Raw genomic sequence first — 25588 nt, forward strand, 5'->3', positions numbered from 1 at the left:
ACTGATTCTTTGCTTCCTTCCTTCTTCCCTTTTTTCTTTCCTTCTTTCTCCCTCTCCCTCCTTTCTTTTTTCCTTTTCCATCAATTCTTAGTGTCTACTAAGTACCAAACAATGTGAAAAGATTTGAGTACCAAAATGCATGCCTGGTCCCAACCCCCATGAAATTCTCAGTCTTCTCTAGGAGATAGTCATATGTTCAGATAAAATACAAAACCATGTATGAAGTGCTATAGCAGAGATCTGCTCAAAGAGATGCTAATGAGATGCTTGTGGGATGAGAAAGGACTGAAGCGACCACAGATATTTAGACAAAAGAATTGAAACACAAGGATAGTTGGAGAACTCCCATGCAGAAAGGACTTATTGGTCTTATTATATGTAGCTTTAGGAGACCACCACCGAGCGGTTGGGGAGGAATTCAAGGAGGCAGATTTTGGCTTAACACATGCAACTTTTACAATGAAAGCTTTCCTACAGTGGAGTAGATGGTCTGAACTTTCCACCCCTAGAATTATGCGAGCAACAGCTGAATGACCATCTGTAAACATATGCTGTCCAGAGAACTCCTCCTTTGGGTTTCCTTTATAACTTTAAGTTTCTAAAGACTTAATTCAACATCAGCTAAGATATTAATGGCTGATTATTGTTAATTGATAAAGAGACCAGTACACTTGGAACTATTTTGCATTTTAACAAAAAGTCTTGATGGGAAGAAAATGTAGGGATCTGCCCTGATCAAAAAGAATTTCATTCAATAAAATGAGTGAAACTATTTGGAGAGAGAGCCGTCCCCCAAAGCCTCCACTTCCAGAGGTTATAAACTGGCAACCAACAAGCCCTCTCTGGTCTGCACATATGTTCTTTTTGATTCATACCACAATTAAAAAAAAAAAACAAATTTATTACTAACACTTAAAAGTCTGATTTCACCTAAAAATTCAGATTTTCATCTCATATTTAAAAATCAGATCTAGCAACACTGGGTCTGTATTTATCACATGAAAATGATTATTAGAGACTGAATAACTTCCCTTTAAAAGAAGCATGTACTCTTTCCAACTCACTATACTATCCCACCTCTCCCCATTGTCACCCCTATACTGAGGCCAAGCATATGTTTGCCATTTAGTATGGTGCTTAAGTCCCTGGATTTACAGCTCCTGTTCTAAAACATGTAGGAAGTCACTTGCTCTGTGGAGAGCCTTTACAGCACCTTTGACTTTGCATGTGTGCCTGGTTAAGTTGCTTCAGTCATGTCTGACTCTGTGTGACCCTATAGACTGTAGCCAGCCAGGCTGCTTTGTCCATGGGATTCTCCAGGCAAGAATACTGGAGTTGTTTCCCATGCCCTCCTCCAGGAATCTTCTTGACTCAGGGACTGAACCCATATCTCTCACATTTCCTGCATTGGCAGGAAAGTTCTTTACCTCTAGTGCCACCTGGGAAACCCCAGCTTTGAGATTGGCTACATTTAAGTGATTCTCTTTCCCTTCCAATATAGACTCTTTTTTAAAATTTCCTAATTAAATAGTTTTGCAGATTAGCCTGTGTGTAATTAGGAGAATAGGCCCAATGTTGGATTGGCCCTGCCTACTTTAGTGTAGCTCCTCTTTAGGAAATGCATCCTTTGCCTAAGCACAGTTTTCTTCTGCTACCACAATGACAGCCTCAGATGTATATAGCTCAGTTCAGTCACTCAGTCATGTCCAACTCTTTGCAACCCCATGAACCGCAGCACACCAGGCCTCCTTGTCCATCACCAACTCCCGGAGTCCACCCTAACCCATGTCCATTGTGTCAGTGATGCCATCCAACCATCTCATCCTCTGTTGACCCCTTCTCCTCCTGCCCTCAATCTTTCCCAGCATCAGGGTCTTTTCAAATGAGTCAGCTTTTCACATCAGGTGGCCAAAGTATTGGAGTTTCAGCTTCAACATCAGTCCTTCCAATGAACAGCCAGGACTGATCTCCTTTAGGATGGATTAATTGGATCTCTTTGCAGTCCAAGGGACTCTCAAGAGTCTTCTCCAACACCACAGTTCAAAAGCATCAGCACTCAGCTTTCTTTATAGTCCAACTCTCACATCCATACATGACCACTGGAAAAACCATAGCCTTGACTAGACGGAACTTTGTTGACAAAGTAATGTCTCTGCTTTTTAGTATGCTGTCTAGGTTGATCATAACTTTCTTTCCAAGGAGCGTCTTTTAATTTCATGGCTGCAGTCACCATCTGCAGTGATTTTGGAGCCCAGAAAAATAAAGTCAGCCACTGTGTCCACTGTTTCCCCATCTATTTGCCATGAAGTGATGGGACCGGACGCCATGATCTTAGTTTTCTGAATGTTGAGCTTTAAGCCAACTTTTTCATTCTCCACTTTCACTTTCATCAAGAGGCTCTTTAGTTCTTCTTCACTTTCTGCCATCAGGGTGGTGTCATCTGCATATCTGAGGTTATTGATATTTCTCCCGGCAATCTTGATTCCAGCTTGTGCTTCCTCCACCCCAGCGTTTCTCATGATGTACTCTGCATATAAGTTAAATAAGCAGGGTGACAATATACAGCCTTGACGTACTCCTTTTCCTATTTGGAACCAGTCTGTTGTTCCATGTCCAGTTCTAACTGTTGCTTCCTGACCTGCATACAGGTTTCTCAAGAGGCAGGTCAGGTGGTCTGGTATTCCCATCTCTTTCAGAATTTTCCACAGTTTATGATGATCCACACAGTCAAAACTGTGTGGATCACAATAAACTCCAGGAAGAAACTAATTGGAATTAAGCATACAACTTGCCAGCTACTCTTCATGTGAAGCTTTTGTCCTCCAGAAATGGAAGGAGGTTTTCATCAGCTCCCCACATCATCATTTGAGAAGCAATTGTATTATTGTACTCTGTTGTTTCCCATTGTAATAAACAATGATTGAGTGAGTACAAAGGAAGGTACTTTTAGGCAGCTTAAACTAGACACTTTTAAGCAAAATCAAAAAGTAGCTTTGTTTCTTTCACTCTTCATTTTCTTTCAAAAACCTCATGCCTGGCCCATAGGCACCGCTTCTGAATCAGTTGTTTAATTCTCTGCTTGTCTTCTTTTCCATTCAAAGATATTTCTGTTTGAAGGAGGGATACTCACACTTAGAGGGTGGAAATGTAAAATGGTACTCTTACTTTGGAAAACAGTTCTAACAGTCTCTCAAAACATTAAATATACACCTACCACATGACCTAGCCATTGTACTCCTAGGTATTTACCCAAGAAAAAAAGAAATTTATATTCTGACAGAAACTTGTACACAGATGTTTATAACTGGTCTATTTTTAAGAGCCAAAAACTGTGAACAACTCAAATTTTCATCAACACATGAATGGATAAACAACTGTGGTTTTTCATACAACGAATAATACTCAGCAATAAAAAGGAATAGACTATGCATAAACCTCAAAGTAATTATGGATGAGTCTTAAAATAATTATGCTGAGCATAAAGAAGTCAGACCAAAAAGAAATACTTACCATATGATTCCATTTCATAAAATTCTAGAGAATGCAAACTAACCTACAACAACAGAGAACAGATCAGTGGTTGCATGGTATGGGGAGGGACTGGAAGAAGAGATTATGAAGGGGAACATGGAAACTTCTGAGGCTGCTGGGTGTGTTTACCACCTTGATTGTGGTATTGCCCCATGATTGTGTAACTGTATCAAAATGTTTCAGTTATACACCTTACATCGGAGAAGGCAATGGCACCCCACTCTAGTACTCTTGCCTTGAAAATCCCATGGACGGAGAAGCCTCGTAGGCGGCAGTCCATGGGGTCGCGAAGAGTCGGACATGACTGAGCGACTTCCCTTTCACTTTTCACTTTCACGCATTGGAGAAGGAAATGGCAACCCACTCCAGTGTTCTTGCCTGGAGAATCCCAGAGACGGGGGATCCTGGTGGGCTGCCGTCTATGGGGTCGCACAGAGTCGGACACGACTGAAGCGATGCAGCAGAGTAATTTAGGCATCAGAAAGCACTTAATACACATTCAGCTCTATATTATATTTTAGATGTTACATGTCACAATAAGCATTTAATAGGAAAGAAAATTAAAACTAACTCACAAGATAGAAATATCACTAACAATAATTTTGTTAGTGATAACAACAAAAGTCTTAGGTGACCAGAGCAAATGGTGAATATACAGATATCTCATTTTCAGATCCAGTGATTGATAAAGGATCTTTATTGAGGCCATCACAAAACTATGTGTTCCATATTTTCAAATAAAAAGAAAAGGAGGGAATAGAATAACTTTATCAATCTATTCTCTGACCTTAACAGTTTTCTTTTTTTAAACTGAGCTATAATTCACATATCCTGAAATTCACCCTTTCAAAGAGTTCAGTTCAGTTCAGTTCAGTCGCTCAGTTGTGTCCGACTCTTTGCAACCTCATGAACCGCAGCATGCCAGGCCTCCCTGTCCATCACCAACTCCCAGAATCCACCCAAACCCATGTTCATTGTGTCCTTGATACCATCCAACCATCTCATCCCATCTCAACCTCTGTTGTGTCCTCCTCTGGCCCTCAATCTTTCCCAGCATCAGGGTCTTTTCAAATGAGTCAGCTCCCGCATTAGGTGGCCAAAGTATTGGAGTTTCAGCTTCAACATCAGTCCTTCCAAAAAACACCTAGGACTGATCTCCTTTAGGATGGACTGGTTGGATCTCCTTACAGTCCAAGGGACTCTCAAGAGTCTTCTCCAACACCACAGTTCAAAAGCATCAATTCTTCGGCACTCAGCTTTTTTATAGTCCAACTCTCACATCCATACATGACTACTGGAAAAACCATAGCCTTGACTAGACGGACCTTTGTTGGCAAAATAATGTCTCTGCTTTTAATATGCTGTCTAGGTTGGTCATAACTTTCCTTCCAGGGAGCAAGCATCTTTTAATTTCATGGCTGCAGTCACCATCTGCAGTGATTTTGGAGCCCGAAAAATAAAGTCAGCCACTGTGTCCACTGTTTCCCCATCTATTTCCCACGAAGCGATGGGACTGGATGCCATGATCTTAGTTTTCTGAATGTTGAGCTTTAAGCCAACTTTTTCACTCTCCTCTTCTACTTTCATCAAGAGGCTCTTTAGTTCTTCTTCACTTTCTGCCATCAGGGTGGTGTCATCTGCATATCTGAGGTTATTGATATTTCTCCCAGCAATCTTGATTGCAGCTTGTGCTTCCTCCACAATTCAGTAATGTTTGATATACTCACAAAGTTGTACAGCTATAACCACTATCTAATTCCAGAATATATTCATAATCTTACTCTTTAAGCAGTCACACCCCATTTCTTCCTCTCTCCAGCCCTAGCAACCGCTAGACAATATTCTGTCTTTCTGAATCTGCTAATCTGAGCTATTCATATGGAAATGAAAGGGTATGGGTGTCTGGCTTCTTTTACTTGGCATGATGTTTTCAAGATTCATCCACATCACAGTCTGTGTCAGAACTTACTTACTTTATATGGATGAATAATATTCCATTGTATGAATACCATATTCATCATTTGATGGATACTTGCATTATTTCCACTTTTTGGCTATTATGAATAATGCTACTGCAAACACACATGTACAAGCTTTTGTGTAGACATACATTTTCAAGTCTCTTGAGTGTATACCTAGGGATAGAGTTTCTGGGTCATACAGTAATTCTAGGTTTAGCTTTTTGAGGAACTGTCAAACTGTTTTACAAAGCAACTGCACCAATTTACATTCTCACCAGCAAGGTACACAGGGTGTAATTTCTTCACCAACACTTGTTATTGTTCATCTCTCTTATTACAGCCATTCTGGTGAGTGTGGAGGGATTTCGATTTATATTTCCCTAATAACTAATGAGTTCTAAAGGAGATCAGCCCTGGGTGTTCTTTGGAAGGAATGATGCTAAAGGTGAAACTCTAGTACTTTGGCCACCTCATGCGAAGAGTTGACTCATTGGAAAAGACTCTGATGCTGGGAGGGATTGGGGGCAGGAGGAGAAGGGGACGACAGAGGATGAGATGGCTGGATGGCATCACCGACTCGATGGACGTGAGTTTGAGTGAACTCTGGGAGATGGTGATGGACAGGGAGGCCTGGCGTGCTGTGATTCATGGGGTCGCAAAGAGTCGGACATGACTGAGCGACTGAACTGAACTGAACTGAATAACTAATGATGTTGGGCATCTTCTCATTCAGTGACCTTATTAAGCCTCAGAAAATAAACAGGATTTTTATCTGACTGGTACCTGAATAAATGACCACATTCTCCTTCCCTTATTCCCTTTCTCTCCCAAGACGTCATTTATCCATTCATTAAAGGAGCTTAGACTGACACAGGGAGAAGGCAACAGAACCCCACTCCAGTACTCTTGCCTGGAAAATCCCATGGATGGAGGAGCCTGGTAGGCTGCAGTCCATGGGGTCGCTAGGAGTCGGACACGACTGAGTGACTTCACTTTCACTTTTCCCTTTCATGCATTGGAGAAGGAAATGGCAACCCACTCCCAGTGTTCTTGCCTGGAGAATCCCAGGGATAGGGGAGCTTGGTGGGCTGCCGGTCTATGGGGTCGCACAGAGTTGGACATGACTGACACGACTTAGCAGCAGCAGCAGACTGACGCTGACTCAGCCCTGGGTTAGACACAGCCCAAAATTATAAAGAAAAAGAAATCATGGCCTCTCCCATCAGGAAGCTTAAATTATAATTGAGAATAAAGTGACAAAAAGTCATAATAAATATATATCTTAAAGCTAACTTAAAGAATATGCAAAGAGATGGAGTAAAAGATCATTGCCTGGTAGAAAGTCCTCCTTGAAGCTTTCCAATCTCTAAGCACTTCTTGTAGGAGCTGTAACCCAACATACATGTTGCAAACTCTGGGAGTTGGTGATGGACAGGGAGGCTTGGCGTGCTGCAAAGAGTCGGACACGACTGAGAAACTGAACTGAATTGAAAAAAAAACCTTAGATGTACTTATTGTGAGAGGTAGGTTTAGGGCTTTGTGAATAGTGTAATTCAATCAGTATGTCCTGGTTCTGGTGTGTCCTGGTCTCACTTGCTGGCAGATCCACTTGACAAAGGTTTTGTTACATAACCTCTACGTGTGAAGGGCTGACATTCCAGTCAGGCTGCAGGGTCAGTATTCGGGCTCTTCTGGAGACCAAATGTGCGTCCTATCACAGAAACTATACCAGGCAGGGTGGCATCTGGCCTCTGCTCTGGTGTGCCTCCCAGAGCATCATTTCCTCCATCTGCTCCCCAGGCCTGGGGGTTAAATTGTTTGGTTTCCACTGTGGCTGTTCATGGATTCCTGATGTCTTTCTTCCTAATACCCTGAGGGTGTGCCAGGCCCAACCAGAGAGACATCCTCTCTTACAGAGGACCCCTCAGCAGCACTGCTAAGGCTAGGATATGACCTTAAGAGAAGAGATCTTGGGACATGGCCTGCATTTCCAGCATCTTCTCTCCTTCCACTGATCTTTGAGGAAATAAGAGAAGTAGGCCCAGCAGTGAGGCAGAAAACATTTTGAATCAGCAGAAACATCCAATAGCAGATTTCTGGATGTCTAGCATTCAGACTAAAAACAGAAATGAGTTTCTAAAGGCTAAACTGAATAAAAAGATATTGTACAATAAGATTCTTCCACAATGCCTGGCACTTAACAGAATGCTTGTTGAACCAACGGTGTCATCAGTCACATGCCAGGCAGGCATCAAAAGAAAACGCTGAGTCCCTTCGCTGTTCACCTGAAACTATCACAACATTGTTAATCGGCTATACCCCAATGCAAAATGTTTTTGGTGTTAAAAATAATAATAATAATAAACTTTTTTTAAAAAGAAAAAATAAAGAAAACTATTTGGTTCATCCTTCTAAATTTAGCAATCCTATCTATGTATCAACATGCATAGCTAAATCCTTAATACTCATACTGTTGCAGTGAAAAGGAAAATAGAGGAATTTGTTTTTGTTTTCTTTCCCTTTCCTGAGAACAAAGAACGAGAACAGTGAACAGGTCAGGGAAGAAATATAAACACACCTGAAAGAGTTGATCACTCCTAGTTTTACTTTTAACTATTCCTAATCTGTAGTCTGTGACTAGATTTGCTTTTCACAAACTAACCTGACACTCTGTAAATTACATCCTGCACATATGGTCCCTAATTCTGCATGAGTTACATCCTGCATGTATTGCCCCTTAACTCTATGCTAATTACATCCTGTACCTGGTGCTTACCTTTCCTGAGCTCTCCCTTTGCAGACCACCCCTTGTAGCTTTTTGCATTTCAGAAAGAAGGCCACAGGAAAATAAACCAGAGATAGTAATATTAGTCGCTCAGTCGTGTCTGACTCTTTATGACCTCATGGACTGTAGCCTACCAGGCTCCTCAGTCCGTGGGATTTTCCAGGCAAGAATACTAGAGTGGGTAGCCATTCCCTTCTCCAGGGGATCTTCCCAGTTCAGGAATCAAACCCAGGTCTCCCACACTGCAGGCAAACTCTTTACTGTCTGAGCTAACAGAGACTAATTACCTGTCTTCGTGATGCCAGCTATGAGTATTTTGAAACAATACAAGAAGGAGAAGGATAGAAAACTCTCACTACTTTGTTCCTCATCACATCCCCAGACTATAAGCCCCTGTTTGTTACCACCAAAATCTTGGCTTTCTCTGGCCACTGAAGCCAAATAAAAAATTACGAAGACAGAGTTTGGAGGAACTAGAAAGATGGCTTGAATCCTCAGCTGGCTGAGGGAAGAACACAGCAGGCCAGTGCCCCCCACCATGGGCAGTCAGAGGGGACCATATGGATGGGCCTCCCAGTCTGGGGTATGTAATAAGGAACAAAGTGAGAATTTGGCATTCTTCTTCATGCATTGTTTCAAAACAGTCATAGCTGGCATCAGGTAGCCTGGTAATTGGATCTGAAAAAGCCATGTGCCCATGACCTTAATATAGTTCAAAACTGAGGCAGTGAATACTCATACATTAGTACCCAGTTTTGCTGCTGCCCAATTACAGATTACTTGATCTTGGGCAAGTCATTTACAATTCAATTTCCTTACAGTGAAGTTCGTTCATAGCTCTCAACAGCACTCTGTGCTAACTTGTTTCTCCTTGTGGCACACTTAGTGCCTCTAGGTTCCTTTCCTTTACTTTGGGTTCTCCACCTCCCAGCCAGGCCAGCTCCACTTACCTGCAAAACGGGCAAACCTGCCCAAAATAAAAATAAAATAAGCTTTAAAAAAAATCACAATGTTAATCTCTAAATGAGTCATATGTCACAAAACATTGAGGATCCATTTTAGCATAATGGTAAAGAGCATGGCTGAGTTCTAAGCACATGACACTTGACACCTGACAGACCTGGATTCCAGTTCTAATCCTGACTACCAGCTGTGTGATGTGGGACCAGCTATTTAACCTCACTAAGCTTGTTTTTCTCATTTGTACCTCCCTGTAGTGAGGTTTAAATGACATCAGACCTTTACAACACTTAGTACAGAGTCTGGCACACAAAGAGGGAGCAACTGATATCAGTTATTATTCTCTCGGCAAACATGACCCCTAAATGAGTTTCCTGGGAATGAAGGTGACATACATTCATGCCATTTATTAAAGTTTGGAAGAGTCCCCTATGCTAGTCCTTTAATTCCATTCTTCCTCCAGTGAAAATCTCCATTTGAAACTTTACACTGCCAAATCCACTTTCACAAATATTGCACTTTGACTTCTTTTTTTTTTTTTTTGCACTTTGACTTCTAAGTTTTAGTCTTTTTCTTTTTTTTTAATGTTACACAGCATTATCCCATGCCCCAATTTTTATATACAAAAGGATGACAAAAATAAAAGAAAATGAAGTATTGGCTATTAGTTACCATCAAACTTAAGCAAATATTCCTAAGCATTTAATAAATTAGTTAGTTGTTTTTTTTCCCCTTAGTAAGAGGATCATTATTTTTACTTTATGAAGATATTGTGTTAATTCAGCATGAATTATGCCAACATGAAATTAACATGCAGGGCTAGAGGCCAGTGAGCTATATTAGCTCTTCTATTTGGAGAGAAGAGAGCATTAACTGCACTAGGACCTATGTCAGTTCAAAAGGGAAATGCTTGACAACTGGCCACCCATAAACAAGACTTGTCTTCTCTGGTGAGTACAGTTACTCCCACCTAACACTAGGTTTTCCTACTGTGTGCCCTGCAGAGACAGGAGAGCTGAAACTGTTGTCAAACAAATTCTGAACATAAAGGAATGCTTTTCTAGCTGTGGAAGAAAACACAAAAGGACAATGTCAAACGATACCTAGTCACATGCTGCACTATTCAGGGCAGATTGTGAATGCCAGAAGACAGTGGTCTTCAAAAACCCTAGGCACCTTGAGTTCTAAAGAAATCCTTTCCTCTGCATCCAATGTATAAAAGAGATACAAGAGGCCTGCTGGCAGCAGACATCACAAGTTTTAAAACTGCCACGACTTGAGAGATGGGTAAGGTTTGCAGGACACAGGTGAGGGAGAGGCACTCCAGGGAGGAGGAACAGTAAAGGCAAAGCCAAGGTGGGAATTTAAAGTAAGAAGTCTGTGCCTTCCTGGTGGACAACCAGTGAGAAGGTAGTGATTAAGTGGTAAAAGGCTCCCACATGGATGCTTCTGTTTCCCAGCTTGAACTGCTTTTGAATATTTTAAGCCTGATGAATAGTTAACAAGTACCCTAAATCAGGGCAGATGGGAAATGTAAGGTTAACATTGTGCAGTCAATTAAGGTGTCTTGTCATTATTCTTTGTTTCAGAATCATTTCAAGTAGTCGTGAGAGGGAATGGCTTCCGACACGCCCGCAACGTGGACAGGGTCCTCTGCAGCTTTAAGATCAACGAGTCAGTCACGCTCAGTAAGTTCTTGCGGAGTTTGGGGGTTTCTGCTGCTGGCTTCTGGGAAGGGGGAGTTCCCAGCCTATCTCCCCGAAAAGCCACACCCAGGAAACTACAGAGAAGGGTCCTCCCTGCTAGAAAGGCTGCCAGCAAAGGGCATAACTGGCCCCTGCGGTCCCCTTGCTCCCATAAGGAGAGGCAGCGGGTACTTGTTTCCCAGTCCGCCAGCATACCTGTACCAAGTTCCAAGCTCTCAGGTGGCCGTGGTGGCCCTGACTGGTTAGGGCTTGCAAAGCTCCACATTGCTTAGTGAGATATCAGGACTCTCAAGCAAAAGAGGAAAACAATAGGTGTTCTAAATTTATTAATTCTGAGTAAACCAAAAGCCAGAAAAATCTCATCAGGGTAGATACCTGACCTGAGATACAGAAAGATGGATGTAAAACTAAGTGCATTTCATGGGAAAAATGAATTATCACAACACTGGCACATTCACAAGACATTTGTAGCAGGGAAGTTAAAGACATGTGTGACTCAGATTACTGTCCAGGAAAGATGGGGCAGATGGATTATGTTAAGACAGATGGCCAGGAGTCCCTGTTATTATTTACATCTGGCATTCATCCCACAGATAATTACCGGTTCAGTATCTGCAGCAGTAAACAGCAATCATATACTGTATTTTCTACAGTGTTAGGACCGTTTAAATACCTCACATCTTTTTACCACAACAGCCCTGGGAGGTAGAAAAACAAAGAAGATGGGGAGGATACTCATTTATTGACCTTTCACACTGGTTTTGTCCTCCTGTTAGCATTGTGGAGTAGGTACTATCCTGTTTTTAAAAAGGAAGAACTGAAGGGTATGCCTTTTTCCCTCTTTAGCATCTCAAAACCCACTTGAATATTTAAACAAAGATATGCAATGGCTTCTCTACATCTGGAATTCCTGTATATGGAGAAACTGCAAAGATTTGAAATATTCAGTTATTTTTCCTGATACTTAGAAATGCCCTCATGTATCCAGAAAGTACTTGCTTTTTGAAAACATTTTCAAGTATCCTAGTTGGACATGCACCCTCTACAGAATCTTTCTGTTTTTTTTTTTCCTCCTTTAATTTGTGATGTTCAAGTCCACCTTCCCTCTCTCCTCTTAATCTTAAATCTAAGATCAGAAACTCCTGAGAATTAAACTCAAAAGACATCAACACCTTCCAAAGAAGGCTTCCCAGACAAGCAAGCCTTTAGAACCAACTCCTCTCTGAAGATGCATAGCCATGAGTATAGCATTGCTGTTGCTTGACAGGTTACCCAGAGATTCTATACTAAGATAAAAAAAAAATGCAAATTTTTTATGATGGATTTATAGAATGACATTTTAAACACATATTTTCCAGGTTCTCCATAAAATTTTATTTCTTGGAAAACTAGCTTCTTTTCCTTTCCTAATATAAACTTGCAAACACCTGCACAGTCTGTTCACCTAACACATATTTTAAAAGAAATAAAGGCTGTTGGGTTTAGCTTAAACCACAAACTTAATTATGCTTTCAACACAAGCACTGACAGCTTGGAGAAGAGAAAGGCAGTGACTCAACCATATTATATGCCACAAGCAACACTCCTGAACTCAAACAAATAGTTATTAAAAATATCCTAGCTAAGGGGAAAATACTGGAATTTTTTATAAAAAATTGTATTTATTAATTTGTCTGTTCATTTATATTCAGTAAAGTAAGAAACTACAGAGGACAGAAAAGATAAATAAATTTTAAAATGCAACATATTCAATTCTTCATCTTTCTGTTAACTTTATGAATGTAAGTATCTCATTGAGTTGTCCCCATAAAATAAGACAAATTCAGATTCTCTTATCCCATTCTCCTTTTCCACTTCCATATCCATGTTTTAAAATATGTTTTCATTTTTATAGTATATATTTCCTCTTTCAAGATTTTTTCCTAAATACTGCATTATATTTTATAACAAAAAAGAGAATAGAATTCCCTTATTAATCAAAAAATGACTAATTGAAGGCCCAATAATGAAGCTATGGTTTTTATTATATAAGCCTTGGAGTCTTCAAGAAATAATGTATTATTTGTAGCAGATTATGTGAAGAAAAATAGTTAAGTAAAAAATAGCAAATTAAAAAAGTTACATTTATAGTGAGATATATTAACATAACTGTCAAAGCCTTTGGATGAATAATAAAAAAATTAAAGCTATAGAGCAAATATATATACTTTTTTTAAATGGCTATGAATTCCCTTCAACATGTATTGCACTAAGAAATAAACCACTGACATATTAATGCCAAAGTGTTGAAATTGTTTACATATATTTTTAGATGATAAATATAACCAGAAAATAAAAAGCATAGGTTAATACCTATGTCCATCCTGCTTTCCTTGCCTTTGCTTAAAAATAAAATAAATCAACCACTTAGGAATCTAAAACAATTTGGCGACCTGTTTCTGGTCAATGGTTCCAAATTATGCATAAAATATGATGTAAAAACTGTGACATGTGGTCTTGCTCAAAGGAATGAGGAAAACCCCCAGGTACAGGAAACAAAAAGAGAATGCAGAATCTAAGCAGAAGGCAAAGCTGTGAGGGCTCCAGGCCTGAGCTCAGGCTGTGATCTCAGTACTGATATAGATACAGGACACCAGGAAGTTCAGTTCAGTTCAGTTGAGTCGCTCAGTCATGTCCGACTCTTTGTGACCCCATGGACTGCAGCATGCCAGGCCTCCCTGTCCATTACCAACTGCTGGAGTCTACTCAAACCCATGTCCATTGAGTTGGTGATGCCATCCAACCATCTCACCCTCTGCCGTCCCCTTCTCCTCCTGCCCTCAATCTTTCCCAGCATTAGGGTCTTTTCCAATGAGTCAGTTCTTCACATCAGGTGGCCAAAGCATTGGAGTTTCAGCTTCAAAATCAGTCCTTCGAATTAACACCCAAGACTGATCTCCTTTAGGATGGACTGGTTGGATCTCCTTGCAGTCCAAGGGATTCTATAGAGTCTTCTCCAACACCACAGTTCAAAAGCATCAATTCTTCAGTGCTCAGCTTTCTTTATAGTCCAACTCTCACATCCATACATGACTACTGGAAAAACCATAGCCTTGACTAGATGGCCCTTTGTTGACAAAGTAATGTCTCTGCTTTTCAATATGCTGTCTAGGTTGGTCATAACTTTCCTTCCAAGGAGCAAGCGTCTTTTAATTTCATGGCTGCAGTCACCATCTGCAGTGATTTTGGAGCCAAAAAAAAAATAGTCTGTCACTGTTTCCCCATCTATTTGCCATGAAGTGATGGGACCTGATGCCATGATCTTAGTTTTCTGAATGTTGAGCTTTAAGCCAACTTTTTCACTCTCCTCTTTCACTTTCATCAAGAGGCTCTTTAGTTCTTCTTCAATTTCTGCCATCAGGGTGGTGTCATCTGCATATCTGAGGTTATTGATATTTCTCCCAGCAATCTTGATTCCAGCTTGTGCTTCCTCCACCCCAGCGTTTCTCATGATGTACTCTGCATATAAGTTAAATAAGCAGGGTAACAATATACAGCCTTGACGTACTCCTTTTCCTATTTGGAAAGCAGGCAAAAGCAGAGCCAGCTGTAGAGATCAGGCTCCAGGGGTTGTAACACACATTGAATGGGTGCAGGGACAGGCGCTCAGTGATTCAGGAAAGCAGGCAGGGGAGTAAGGTAAGATGCTCTACCAACCACATAATACAGAAGCACCACAATGTGTCTGTGGCCATCCTGATTGCTGTAGCCCTGGCCAAGGCAGTATACATCCAGTCCAACCTACACCACTCCTGAAGCCGTAACTCCCTCTGAAGATGGGCTCACAGCACCAAATGATAAATCATATGGCAATAGTTGAAAGAAAAAGGAGAACAAGCAAGATGACTAGGGAGCATTTTAAAAGAGAAGGTAAAATAAACATATTTAAAGTGTATTAAAACAAGAAAACATCTAAAAAAATCTAACTTTACACCTAAAGGAACTAGAAAAATAAGAACAAACAAAACCCAAAGTCATTAGAAGGAAAGAAATAAAGATCAAAGTGGAAATAAGCAAAATAGAGAGTTAGGAAGCAACAGAAAATGTTTTTTTCTGCAACAGAAGAGGTGTTTTTTTTTTTTTTTATAAAAATAGACAAAGTTGACAAACCTTTAACCAAATTCATCAAGAAAAAAAGAGAAAGGATCCAGATAAATAAGTCAAAAAAGAGAAAGTACAATCGACAACAGAGAAATACAAAGGATCATAAAACAGTACTGCAAACAATTATGTGATAATAAAAGAGACAACCTAGAAGAAATGGATAAATGCCTAGAAATGTGCAATCTCCCAAAACTGAATCAGGAAGAAATATAAAAAATGAACAGACTAATAATCACCAGTAGTGAAACTGAATCATTACTTTAAAAACTTCCAACCAAAAAACTCTAGGACCACACAGTTTCACAGAGAAATTCTATTAAAATTAAAAGAAGAAATTGATCCTTCTCAAACTATTTTTTAAAAATGAAGATGAAGGAATACTTCTGAACTCATTCTACAAGGGTAACATCAACCTAATATCAAAGCCAGACAAAGATACCACAAAAAATAATTATAGGTCATTATCACTGATGAATGTAAATGCAGAAGTCCTCAACAAAATGTTAGCAAACTGAATTCAACAGTAGGTTAAAAGGGATCATACCCATGATCAAGTAGGATTTAGCCCAGGAATGCATGGATGGTTCAGTATCCACAAATCAATCAACATAATACACCATGTTAACTAACTGAAGAATAAAAACCATATGATCATCTCCATATATGCAGCAAAAGCTTCTGACAAAATTCAACATCCTTTTATGATAAAAACTCTTCACAAAGTGAGCATAGAAGGAACATACTTCAACATGATAAAGGCCATGTATGACAAACGACAGGCAACATCATAACCAATGGTGAAAAGCTGGAAGCGTTTCCTGGAAGATCAGGGAACAAAACAAGGATCCCACTCTTGCCACTATTTTTTTTTAACATGCAAGTGGAAGTCCTAGGCACAACAATCAGAAAAGAAAAAGAAATAAAAGGAGTGAAAATAAAATTGGAAAGGAAGAAGTAAAAGCGTCACTATTTGTGTGTGATATGGTTCTATACACAGAAAATTCTAAAGACACTAACAAAAACTATTTGAACTGAAATGAGTTTAGTAAGGTTGTAGGATACAAAAGTAATATACAGAAATACGTTGCATTTCTAAATACTAATTGTGAACTATTAGAGAAATTCATAAAACAATCACATTTTTTATAGCTGTCTCAAAAAGAGTAAAATAACTTGAGATAAATCTGATCAAAGATGAAAAAGCCCTGAAAGCCATAAGAGATTGATGAAAGAAATTGAAAACAACAAAACAAATGGCAAGATACTTTGTGCTCATGGATTAGAAGGATCAATATTGTTAAAATAACTACACTACCCAAAGAAATCTATAGATTCAGTGCAATCCCATAAAAATACCAATGGCCTTTATCACAGAGCTAGAACAAATAAGTCTAAGATTTGTATGAAGAAACACAAGACCCCAAATAGCAAAGCAATCTTGGGAAAGAAGAACGAAGCTAGAGTTGCCACACTCCGGGGTTCAAGCCACTACAAAGCAGCAGTTGTCAAACCACTATGTACTGGCATGAAAACAAACACACAGATCAATGGAACAGAATAAAGAGCCCCAAGATAAACCCATGCTTATATGGTCAATTAATCTACAACAAAGCAGGCAAGCATATACAATGGGAAAAGACAGCCTCTTTAATAAGTGGTGTCAGAAAAACTGTACTGCTGTGTGTAATAGAATCAATCTGGACTATTTTCTCACACCACATACAAAAATAAATTCAAAAGTGGATTAAAGACTTACATGTAAGGCCTGAAACCACAAAACTAGAAGAAAGCATAGGCAGTATGCACTTTGACATCTGTCCTAACAATATTTTTTTGGATCTGTCTCCTCAGGCAAGGGAAAAAATAAAAATAAACAAATGGGACTACACCAAACCTAAAAGCTTTTACACAGAAAAGGAACCTATCAATAGAAGGAAAGGCCACCTGCTGAATGAGAGAAGACATTTTCAAACTATGTATCTGATAAAGGGTTAATATTCAAAATATACAAAGAACTCATACAATTCAACATCTAAAAAGGTAAACAGCCCAATTGAAAAATGGGCAAAGAACTGGGTAGACATTTTTCCAAAGAAGATATGCAGATAGTCAATAGGCACATAGAAAGATGCTGAACATCATTAACCATCAGGGAAATGCAAATCAAAACCACAAAGAGATACTAACTCATACCTGTCAGAATGGCTATCAAAAGATAACAAAGCGTTGGCAAGGATGTGGAGAAAAGGGAACACTTGTGCGATGTTGGTGGGAATGTAAATTGGTGCAACCACTTGGAGGACAGTATGGAGTTTCCACAAAAACTTAAAAGTAGAACTGCTATATGATCTAGCAGTTTCACTTCTGAGTATTTACCTGAGGAAAACAAAAACACTAATTTGAAAAAATATATGCATATTACTGTTCACTGCAGCATTACTTACAGTAGCCAAGATGTGGAAGCAACTTACATCCATCCATTAGGTGAATGGATGAGGAACATGTGATATACATGTGTGTGTTGTATGCTAAGTTGTTTCAGTTGCATCTAACTCTTTATGACCCTATGGACTATAGCCCACCAGGCTCCTCTGTCCACATATATACACAACTTAGTGGATAGATTAAGCAATGTGATTAGACACAGATAAAGATGAAATGCATGAACTGGAAGAGAGATGTGAGGAAATACTACCCCTCAACCAAAGCACTTGACCCAGATTTTTTTCATCTGTGTTTTACCGGAATTTAAGGACAAATGATTCATATCTGATACATATTCTTCTAGAGAAAAGAAATAGAGCAAAAGCATTTTAATTCACTTATGAAAATTATGTGATCTTGACTTTTTAAAAACTGGACAAGACACTAGTAGTAGAGTATATTTGAAATCGATTTCCTTGATGACAAACATACAGATAAACTATTGGTAAACACAACTCCAGCAATGCATTTAAAAAGGACCAGGATAAGTAATACCGTTTTAAAAAATGAGAGGAGAATTTTCCTCTCACATAGCAAATTTTTTGATGCCAAGAAGATATTAAAATTCACTATCCATTCCAAATGTTAAAAATACATACTTTTTTAGGGACTTCCCTGGTGGTCCAAGAATTGCCTGCCAATGCAGGGGACACGGGTTCAGTCCCTGGTATGGGAAGATTCCACATGCCAAGAGCCTCTGAGCCCATGCACCACAATTACTGAGCCCACACTCTCAAGCCCGAGAGCGGCAACTACTGAAGCCCAAGCGCCCTAGAGTCTGTGCTGCATGACAAGAGAAGCCACCGCAGTGAGAAGCCCGCACACCTCCACTCCAGCATCAGCCCCAGCTCTCCGCAACTAGGAAAAGTCCACGTGCAGCAGTGAAGACCCAGTGCAGCCATAAATAAATAAATAAAATTATATTTTTTAAAAGAAAAAATTCACAGGAAAAATAGAGCAGCAGCATATAGACTCTAGAAAGAACTAAATTTAACCAAACTGTAAAGACATATAGGAAGAAAGTTCAACAACTCTGTGAGGGAAATGAAGACAATGTAAGTAAATAGAGAGCCAGTATAGACTCATGGCATAGAACACACACTGGAACCAAACCACCCAGGAAAAGCACCCTGGCTCTGTCTTAAAGCTTTTTGACCATGGCTGGTTACTTAACTTCTCTAAGCCTCAATTTCTCCAGCTGTAAAATGAGGATGGCAATAATAGCACCTCCGTGGTGGATTCCTATGATATTTCAGTGTAATAATTAGGGCCTAGAACAGGGCCAAGCATGCAGTAAGCAGTCGATCAACGTTGGCTGATAGTATTAATTTATTATTATCATTATCACTATTATTCAGTGGAGCAGCAGCTGAGGATTGTAGAGACATCAGTTGTCTTCAAATGAATATTTACTTTTACTGCAGTCCCAAGGAAAAGTCCAATGGGACTTGTGAAGTTAACAAAATAATTCTAAAGAGTATATGGAAGAATAAACATTTAAGAATAGCCAAGAAAAATGTGGAAACTTGCCCTAGCCCATTTTAAGATGTATAAAAAAATCTGAAGTAATTGAAACAATGTATGACTGGTGCCCCAAAAGGCAAACTGAACATTGGGACAGGAAAAACGAAGTCCATAAAGAGAGCCAAACACTTCTATGAATTTAGTATAAAATAAAGTGACCTTTCTAATCGGTGGGAAAAGAGTAGATTATGCTTTTTGGTATTGAGACAACTGGCTAACCCCTTGGAAAAACAATTCAGTTCAATTTTTATCTCACACTTTACATCTAAACAAATTCCAGATGAAAAATTTAAATGTGAACATGAAACTATGGAAGTTTTAGAAGGAAACAAAAATAAATATTTATATAATTTTCCACAGGGGAAAATCCTTTTAAGCATAACTCTGAAAGGAGATACCACAAAGGAAAATTTGAATGGTTTGAGTACACATTTTAAAATTCTTTAAACCTCCCCCCTTAAAAAATCTGAAGGGAAACAGAAAACCTGCTAAATTATTTTTAAGACATATAACAAATAAAGGGTCAATAACTTTAATGTATAGATAGGTCTTAAAATCAGAAAAGATGAGCACATCAATGGATAAAAGAGAGGAAAAAGAAATTTACAAGAAAAATAATGGCAAATAAGAATATGGTAAATGCTCCCTGTAGTCAAGGAAATGCAAATTAAAATAATCTATCAAACTGGTAAAGATTAACAGACATACAATGCCAGTATTGGCAAAGATACAGGGGAAGAAGTGTTTTCATTCATCATTGGCTAGAGACCATTAAAGATCACTGAATCTTTTGGAAGGCCATTCCTGTTTTGTTTTTGTTTTTTGGCTGAGTCACACAGCTTGCAAGATCTCAGTTCCCCAACCAGCGATTGAACCCAGGCCCAGCACTGAAAACCCGGAATCCTAACCACTAGGCCATCAGGGAACTCTCCAGGAAGGCCACTCTTAACAAATCAACTGCTTTTGTACATTTTTGACCCAGAATTTCAACTTCAACTTCATCAAAGGGAAATGCTAGAGAATGTTAAAGACTCAGCTGCAAGATGTTCATCATAATATTGCTTTATGTTAGCAAAAAGGAAAAAAAGAAACAGAGGGGGGAGGAAGGAATGAATTTGAGATGGGAGCAAGGAAGGAAGCAGAGAGGAAAGCAAGTAAACAAATCGAAACATCTAGGTGGTAACATAAATGTTTTACAATTGATGGTGTGTTATATAAATTATATTCATGTTTAAATAATTAATATTGTGAGAAGGAAGAGTAATTACCTATGTGGGGGAAATGTTAACAGTACTGCCTCACATGTCGAGAATAAGTTACAAAACAGTGCCTTAAAGCTGCTCCTGATTTAGACACATACATTTATATGCAGAGAGAGAAATGTGAAAGACACACATCCAGATGTTAACAGTAGTTACCTCTGAATGAGTCCACTATGAGTTTTTACTTCTTCTTTCTATCCATCTAAGTTTTCTGTGATCATATGTCCCTTCCATTATGAGAAGAAAAAAAAAAGACAGTTGTTTAAATTTTCATTTTAAAATTCTTGTTAATTATTGAGGCATGCATCTTAAGTGTAGCATTTAGTTGGTTCTCCAGTTACCAGGCTGAACTACTAATCCTGGCCAAGAAAGTATCTTGGAAATCTTCACACAACCTTTATTTATTCTGGCTACACTTTTTCCTACTTCAGTATTCGGTGTATCGTGCCATGAAAAGATCCACTTTCAATTGGAAATCCATTTGTAGAGAGATTAAAATGCTAAAAAGGATACACTGAGGTAGGAGCTAAGAAAGATCCATTTTAAAGAACAATAAATAAAAAATGGATGGTTTTACTAATACCATAATGAGAAACTTGTTAGACTCTCCTAGTGTTGCATGGAGACTTACGAGGTATGACCAGAAACAAAAGAAACTGATTTTTAGCAAACTTACTAAAATTCAATTGAAGGGCCATGTGAAAAATCAGCCTCTTGGTATTATAGGCACATTTCTTTTCTGATGCAGGATTTTATTTCTCAGCTTGAGCTTCGATCTTATTCACAAGGCATGGCTCTGGTTCACCTTTGGTTCACTCTCAAAGAATAAAACATTGCCCCCTTTGAAGATTTTTTTTCTCAAACTGAACATCAGTCCTGAAAGCAGCTCTAAGAGAGTTTCAGAGAGGGGCTTCTTCCCAAGGGGATGAGAGACTACACTCACTCAAATATAGAAGTTCCAGTGTGTTTGTTTTTAGAAATCTGTCCAGTTATCCAGAAACTATCTTAGAAAACATCTGGTCCTCAGGACTGCTTTGGGCCCCTTAAGGAGATCATCGAAGTGCACCTATGGTGACAGCTGGGGAGAGAGGAGGAGAAAAACTTCCCAAACAAAAGCCTATTGTTTCCTTTCTCACTAGTTGGAATGTTGCATCTATCAGTCAAAGGTACTTAGCGCAATTTGGATGCATCCTTACTTAGGGCTTTGATGTCGTATGAAGATAATAGAATGTCACTTTGCGCAACTCAGAATTAAATGATACAAAGGGACATCTTGTCTCATAATTCTTTTTTTTTTTTATTGGAGTGTAGAGTCTAGTTGGTTTACAATGTTGTGTTAGCTTCAGGTATACAGCAAATTGAATCAGTTATACATATACAAACATCCACTCTTTTTTTAGATTCTTTGCCCATACAGGCCATTGGGCTTCCCCAGTGGCTCAGTGGTAAAGAATCTGCCTGCCTATGCGGGAGACGTGGGTTCAATCCCTAGGTCAGGAAGATCCCCTGGAGAAAGAAATGGCAACCCACTCCAGTATTCTTGCCTGGGAAATCCCATGGACAGAGGAGCCTGGTGGGCTACAGTCCATGGGGTCTCAATGAGTCATATGCGACTTAGCAACTAAACAACAACAGGCCATTACAGAGTATTGAATAGAGTTCCCTGTGCTATATATAGTAGGTTCTTATTAGTTATCTATTTTATATATAGTAGTATGTATATGTCAGTCCCAACCTCCCAGTTTATCCCCTGGTAACCGTAAGTGTGTTTTCTACATCTGTGCTTCTACCTCTGTCTTGTAAGTTCATTTGTACCCGTTTTTCAGATTCCACCTATAAGTGATATCATAGGATATATGTCTTTCTGTGTTTGACTTACTTCACTCAGTTTAATGATCCATCCTCCACTCCTGCTTCTTAATCAGGCCTCACATCAGAATCCCCCAGAAGCGTGATCCAAGTAATGACAATTACTGACTGTGACCACCTGCCTGGTTTCCTTCCTAAACCAGCTCGTTTCATCCTCCCAGCAGCCCAGTGAGGGAGGAGTTACTTGTATCCCCCCTTGGCTAACAAGGGAACTGAAGCACAGAGAGAAACTGCCCAAGGTCACTCAGGTGGCCAGAGGTTGGAGCAGTGTGGACACCAGGCGGTCTACTCCAGAGGCTCTTGCCCACTTCTCTATGTTGCTTCTTAAACACCGATCCCCACAGGTCCCCAGGTCCCTGATCCTGAATGCCCACATCACTCTGACACGTGCCTAATTTGAAGACACTGATTCCCATGGCTTCCTCTTACTATAGAGACAGGAAACCTCAGCTCCAAGAGATACAGCTACTTGCCCAAGATCATGGGTTTGTTAGTCAAGACTTGAGCTCTGGTTCAAGGGGAAAAAAAGCCCCAGACCAGGGGACGAAGAGCCCAGGCTTTAGATCAGTTTATGCAGATGATTGTGAACACGGAGAAGCCACCTCTTCTGGTTCCCCAAGTGGCCCCTCTTTCTTATACTTTACGGGCTTTCCATGTATCTGCTCATGTTTCCCTTTGCCCCTGCTCTCAGAGGGAGTTTGGGTTTCGCCCAGTTGTTTCTGAAACGGGTCCTGCCAAGACTGTGTTAGTCCATGTTTCTATCTTTCAGATCCAGACAAAAATATAGATAAGTGGAAATTTACTGCAGTTTTGCTTGGTCAGACAAAAACCTCAGGAATCTGGGATGAGGTGGTGATAAAAGAGAATTTGCCACCAGATGTAACTAACTGGTGAAGACTTTCATTTAGGGGCAAAAGAGTTTCTTCCAGGGGAAAATTGACACAAAGTTAACTACAGCAGTGCCTGATAGATGGTCAAACTTGACATTGCCCCGGTTCTACCAAGGGTGCTATTGCTTCCAAATGAAAATTGGAAGCTGCCTGTGGACTCTGGCACCCAATGAGCTTCTTTGAAGCATGATTAAGAGAGATTTGCTTGTGAATGTCCCTGAAACTGCTGTTACCCTAGTCCTATTGTCTCAATAGGGGAAGTTGGCACCCCCTCTATTCTGTACCAGATAACTGGACTTCTGCAGTGCCTTTCCTCATGGAGCACTACTCCTTTGTCATTTCAGTGGGATGATGGAAGAAAAAGTGGTTAACAGAAATGGACCAGACTTATGGGAACTCCAAGGAGGCTAATAAGCTATGCCCCCCTCAAATTAGCATTTGAAATATGTTAAATATTTGCTCCACATTCATTTAGAGGAAAAGTTGGGTGCTTCTGAGGGAAAGGAAGAGAGCGCTACTGATGTATCTTTCCTTCAAGCAGTTCAGCTCTGGCCCCTAATATGCACAGCACAGCAGCTTAGTGATGTCCACCGTGACTCAAGTGCATGCCTGAGGCCTGCTTCCCACCTCTTCCCTGCATTTCCGTATTAATTTGTGTTCTTTAAGAGCAGTCAGCATTTGCCATGGGTCATGGTCATGATCCTGTGATAGAGATAGATAGTCGCTCTGTCGTGTCCAACTCTTTGCGACCCCATGAACAGGGTCACCAGGCTCCTCTGTCCATGGGTTTCTCCAGGCAAGAATAGTGGAATGGGTTGTCATTCCTTTCTCCATTGGATCTTCCTGACCCAGGGATCAGATCTGGGTCTCCGGCATTGCAGGCAGAGTCTTTACCATATTTTAATAGACTTGTCCCTCAATCCCAATTCCAAAGGTAAACCCTTCCAAACCTAATTGTGCACAGCTGAAAGACTTGGTGTCAGTAGACACATACCTTGTGCATGAATCCTAAATTGTCTTCCGCCAAGTGAAAACAAAACTTTAAAAAATATATTTCTTAGCAAATTACAGCTGTCTCAAGGGCACCAGTTTTCTGACCTCAAGCTTACAAATTTTTTAAAGGTTAATGCTTTGCTTATAAGATAATTTGTTAGTTTTGTAAATGTCAACAGTCAAGAATTTTTGGTCTAGATTTATTGAGAGGAGGAAACATTTTGCCAGAGCCCTGAGCCCCATTATCTTCATTTGGTTTTCTTGCAATACCTAAATCTGTCCCTATTAACTTTGGATAGAGATGATGCAGAAGACTACAACATTATGGGCAGTATGATTCCAATTATGTAAAAAATAATATGCATAGAAAAAATTCTGAAACAGCATGCCCCAAAGCATTAACAGTGTTTATCACTAGAAGTTAGGATTACCAAGGATTTTCATGCATTTTATATTCTTCTCTGTATTTCTCAGACTTCCCACACTCACCATGTATTACTTTTACAGTCACTAAAAATAACAGTAAATATGAGCCGAAAATAATTTACATCCTGAGAGGTCAGACTAGCTGTGCTAAGGACCAGTTCTAAAAGCTGGAGAGTTCTGAGGCACAGAGATCAAGCCCCCAAAAGACAACCCAGTGACCAGCAGGCTGCTGGCTACTATCCCTGGGCTTCTCTGGGAATGCATTCATGGTCCCTCACCCTTTACTGCCTCTCCTTCTGGCGCCATGATGTAATCTTGATCCTCTTGTAAACAGTGTTCAAGATAACCCACTTCATTTTTTTCCAAGACTGCATTCAGCTCTCTGTCCTACACTGGTGTTTGTAGGTAAGGTCTTCTGATTGCAGCCTTCCCACCCATATCCTCAGAGCCTCAGCAGCAGTCTAATCCCCACTCTGGAGCACCCCCATTTCAGTTGTAAAGAACCACCCAGCAGAGTGGCTCAGGTGCCACCTACCACTAGGCAAACCTGCACCCATCAAAGCCTGCATGGAAGAATTTACCAAAAAACACTCCTCTTTAGTCTAACCAGATGCCTTCCAATGGCCCCCAAGCTGTTACTCCCTCACCCTCCTCTATGCATAATCATTCAACACCTCTGAACTTTTCTGGACATTCTGTCAGTACCCCAGGGGGAACTGTGAACTACCTAGTAATATCTACAGAACCCTCTACAGTGGGCCAAAACCATGTGTGAAAGTGTTAGTCACTCAGTTGTGTCAGACTCTTTGCAAACCCCATGGACTATAGCCCACCAAGCTCTGTTGTCCATGGAATTCTCCAGGCAAGAATACTGGAGGAGGTAGCCATTTGCTTCTTCAGGGGATCTTCCCAACCCAGGGATCAAACACAGGTTTCTTGCATTGCAGGTAGATTCTTTACCATCTGAGCCACCAAAACCATGGTAGATATTATACCAAGATTTCTAACCTTGGTACTACTGACATTTTGGGCCAGATAATTTTTTAATAAGAGG

At 40.0% G+C, this 25588-nt stretch overlaps 1 protein-coding gene across 1 annotated transcript in view; it reads left to right on the forward strand.

Moving 5' to 3' along the window:
• ANTXR1 (ANTXR cell adhesion molecule 1) overlaps positions 1-25588 on the forward strand; it is a 258924-nt gene that overhangs the window by 84001 nt on the left and 149335 nt on the right. The window contains exon 10 of the mRNA XM_006049074.4: positions 10827-10925. Within this exon, the coding sequence (XP_006049136.1) occupies positions 10827-10925 (99 nt within the window). The remainder of the gene's footprint in view (positions 1-10826; positions 10926-25588) is intronic.

Source organism: Bubalus bubalis, chromosome 12 (assembly GCF_019923935.1).
Source record: "Bubalus bubalis isolate 160015118507 breed Murrah chromosome 12, NDDB_SH_1, whole genome shotgun sequence".
NCBI lineage: Eukaryota > Metazoa > Chordata > Mammalia > Artiodactyla > Bovidae > Bubalus > Bubalus bubalis.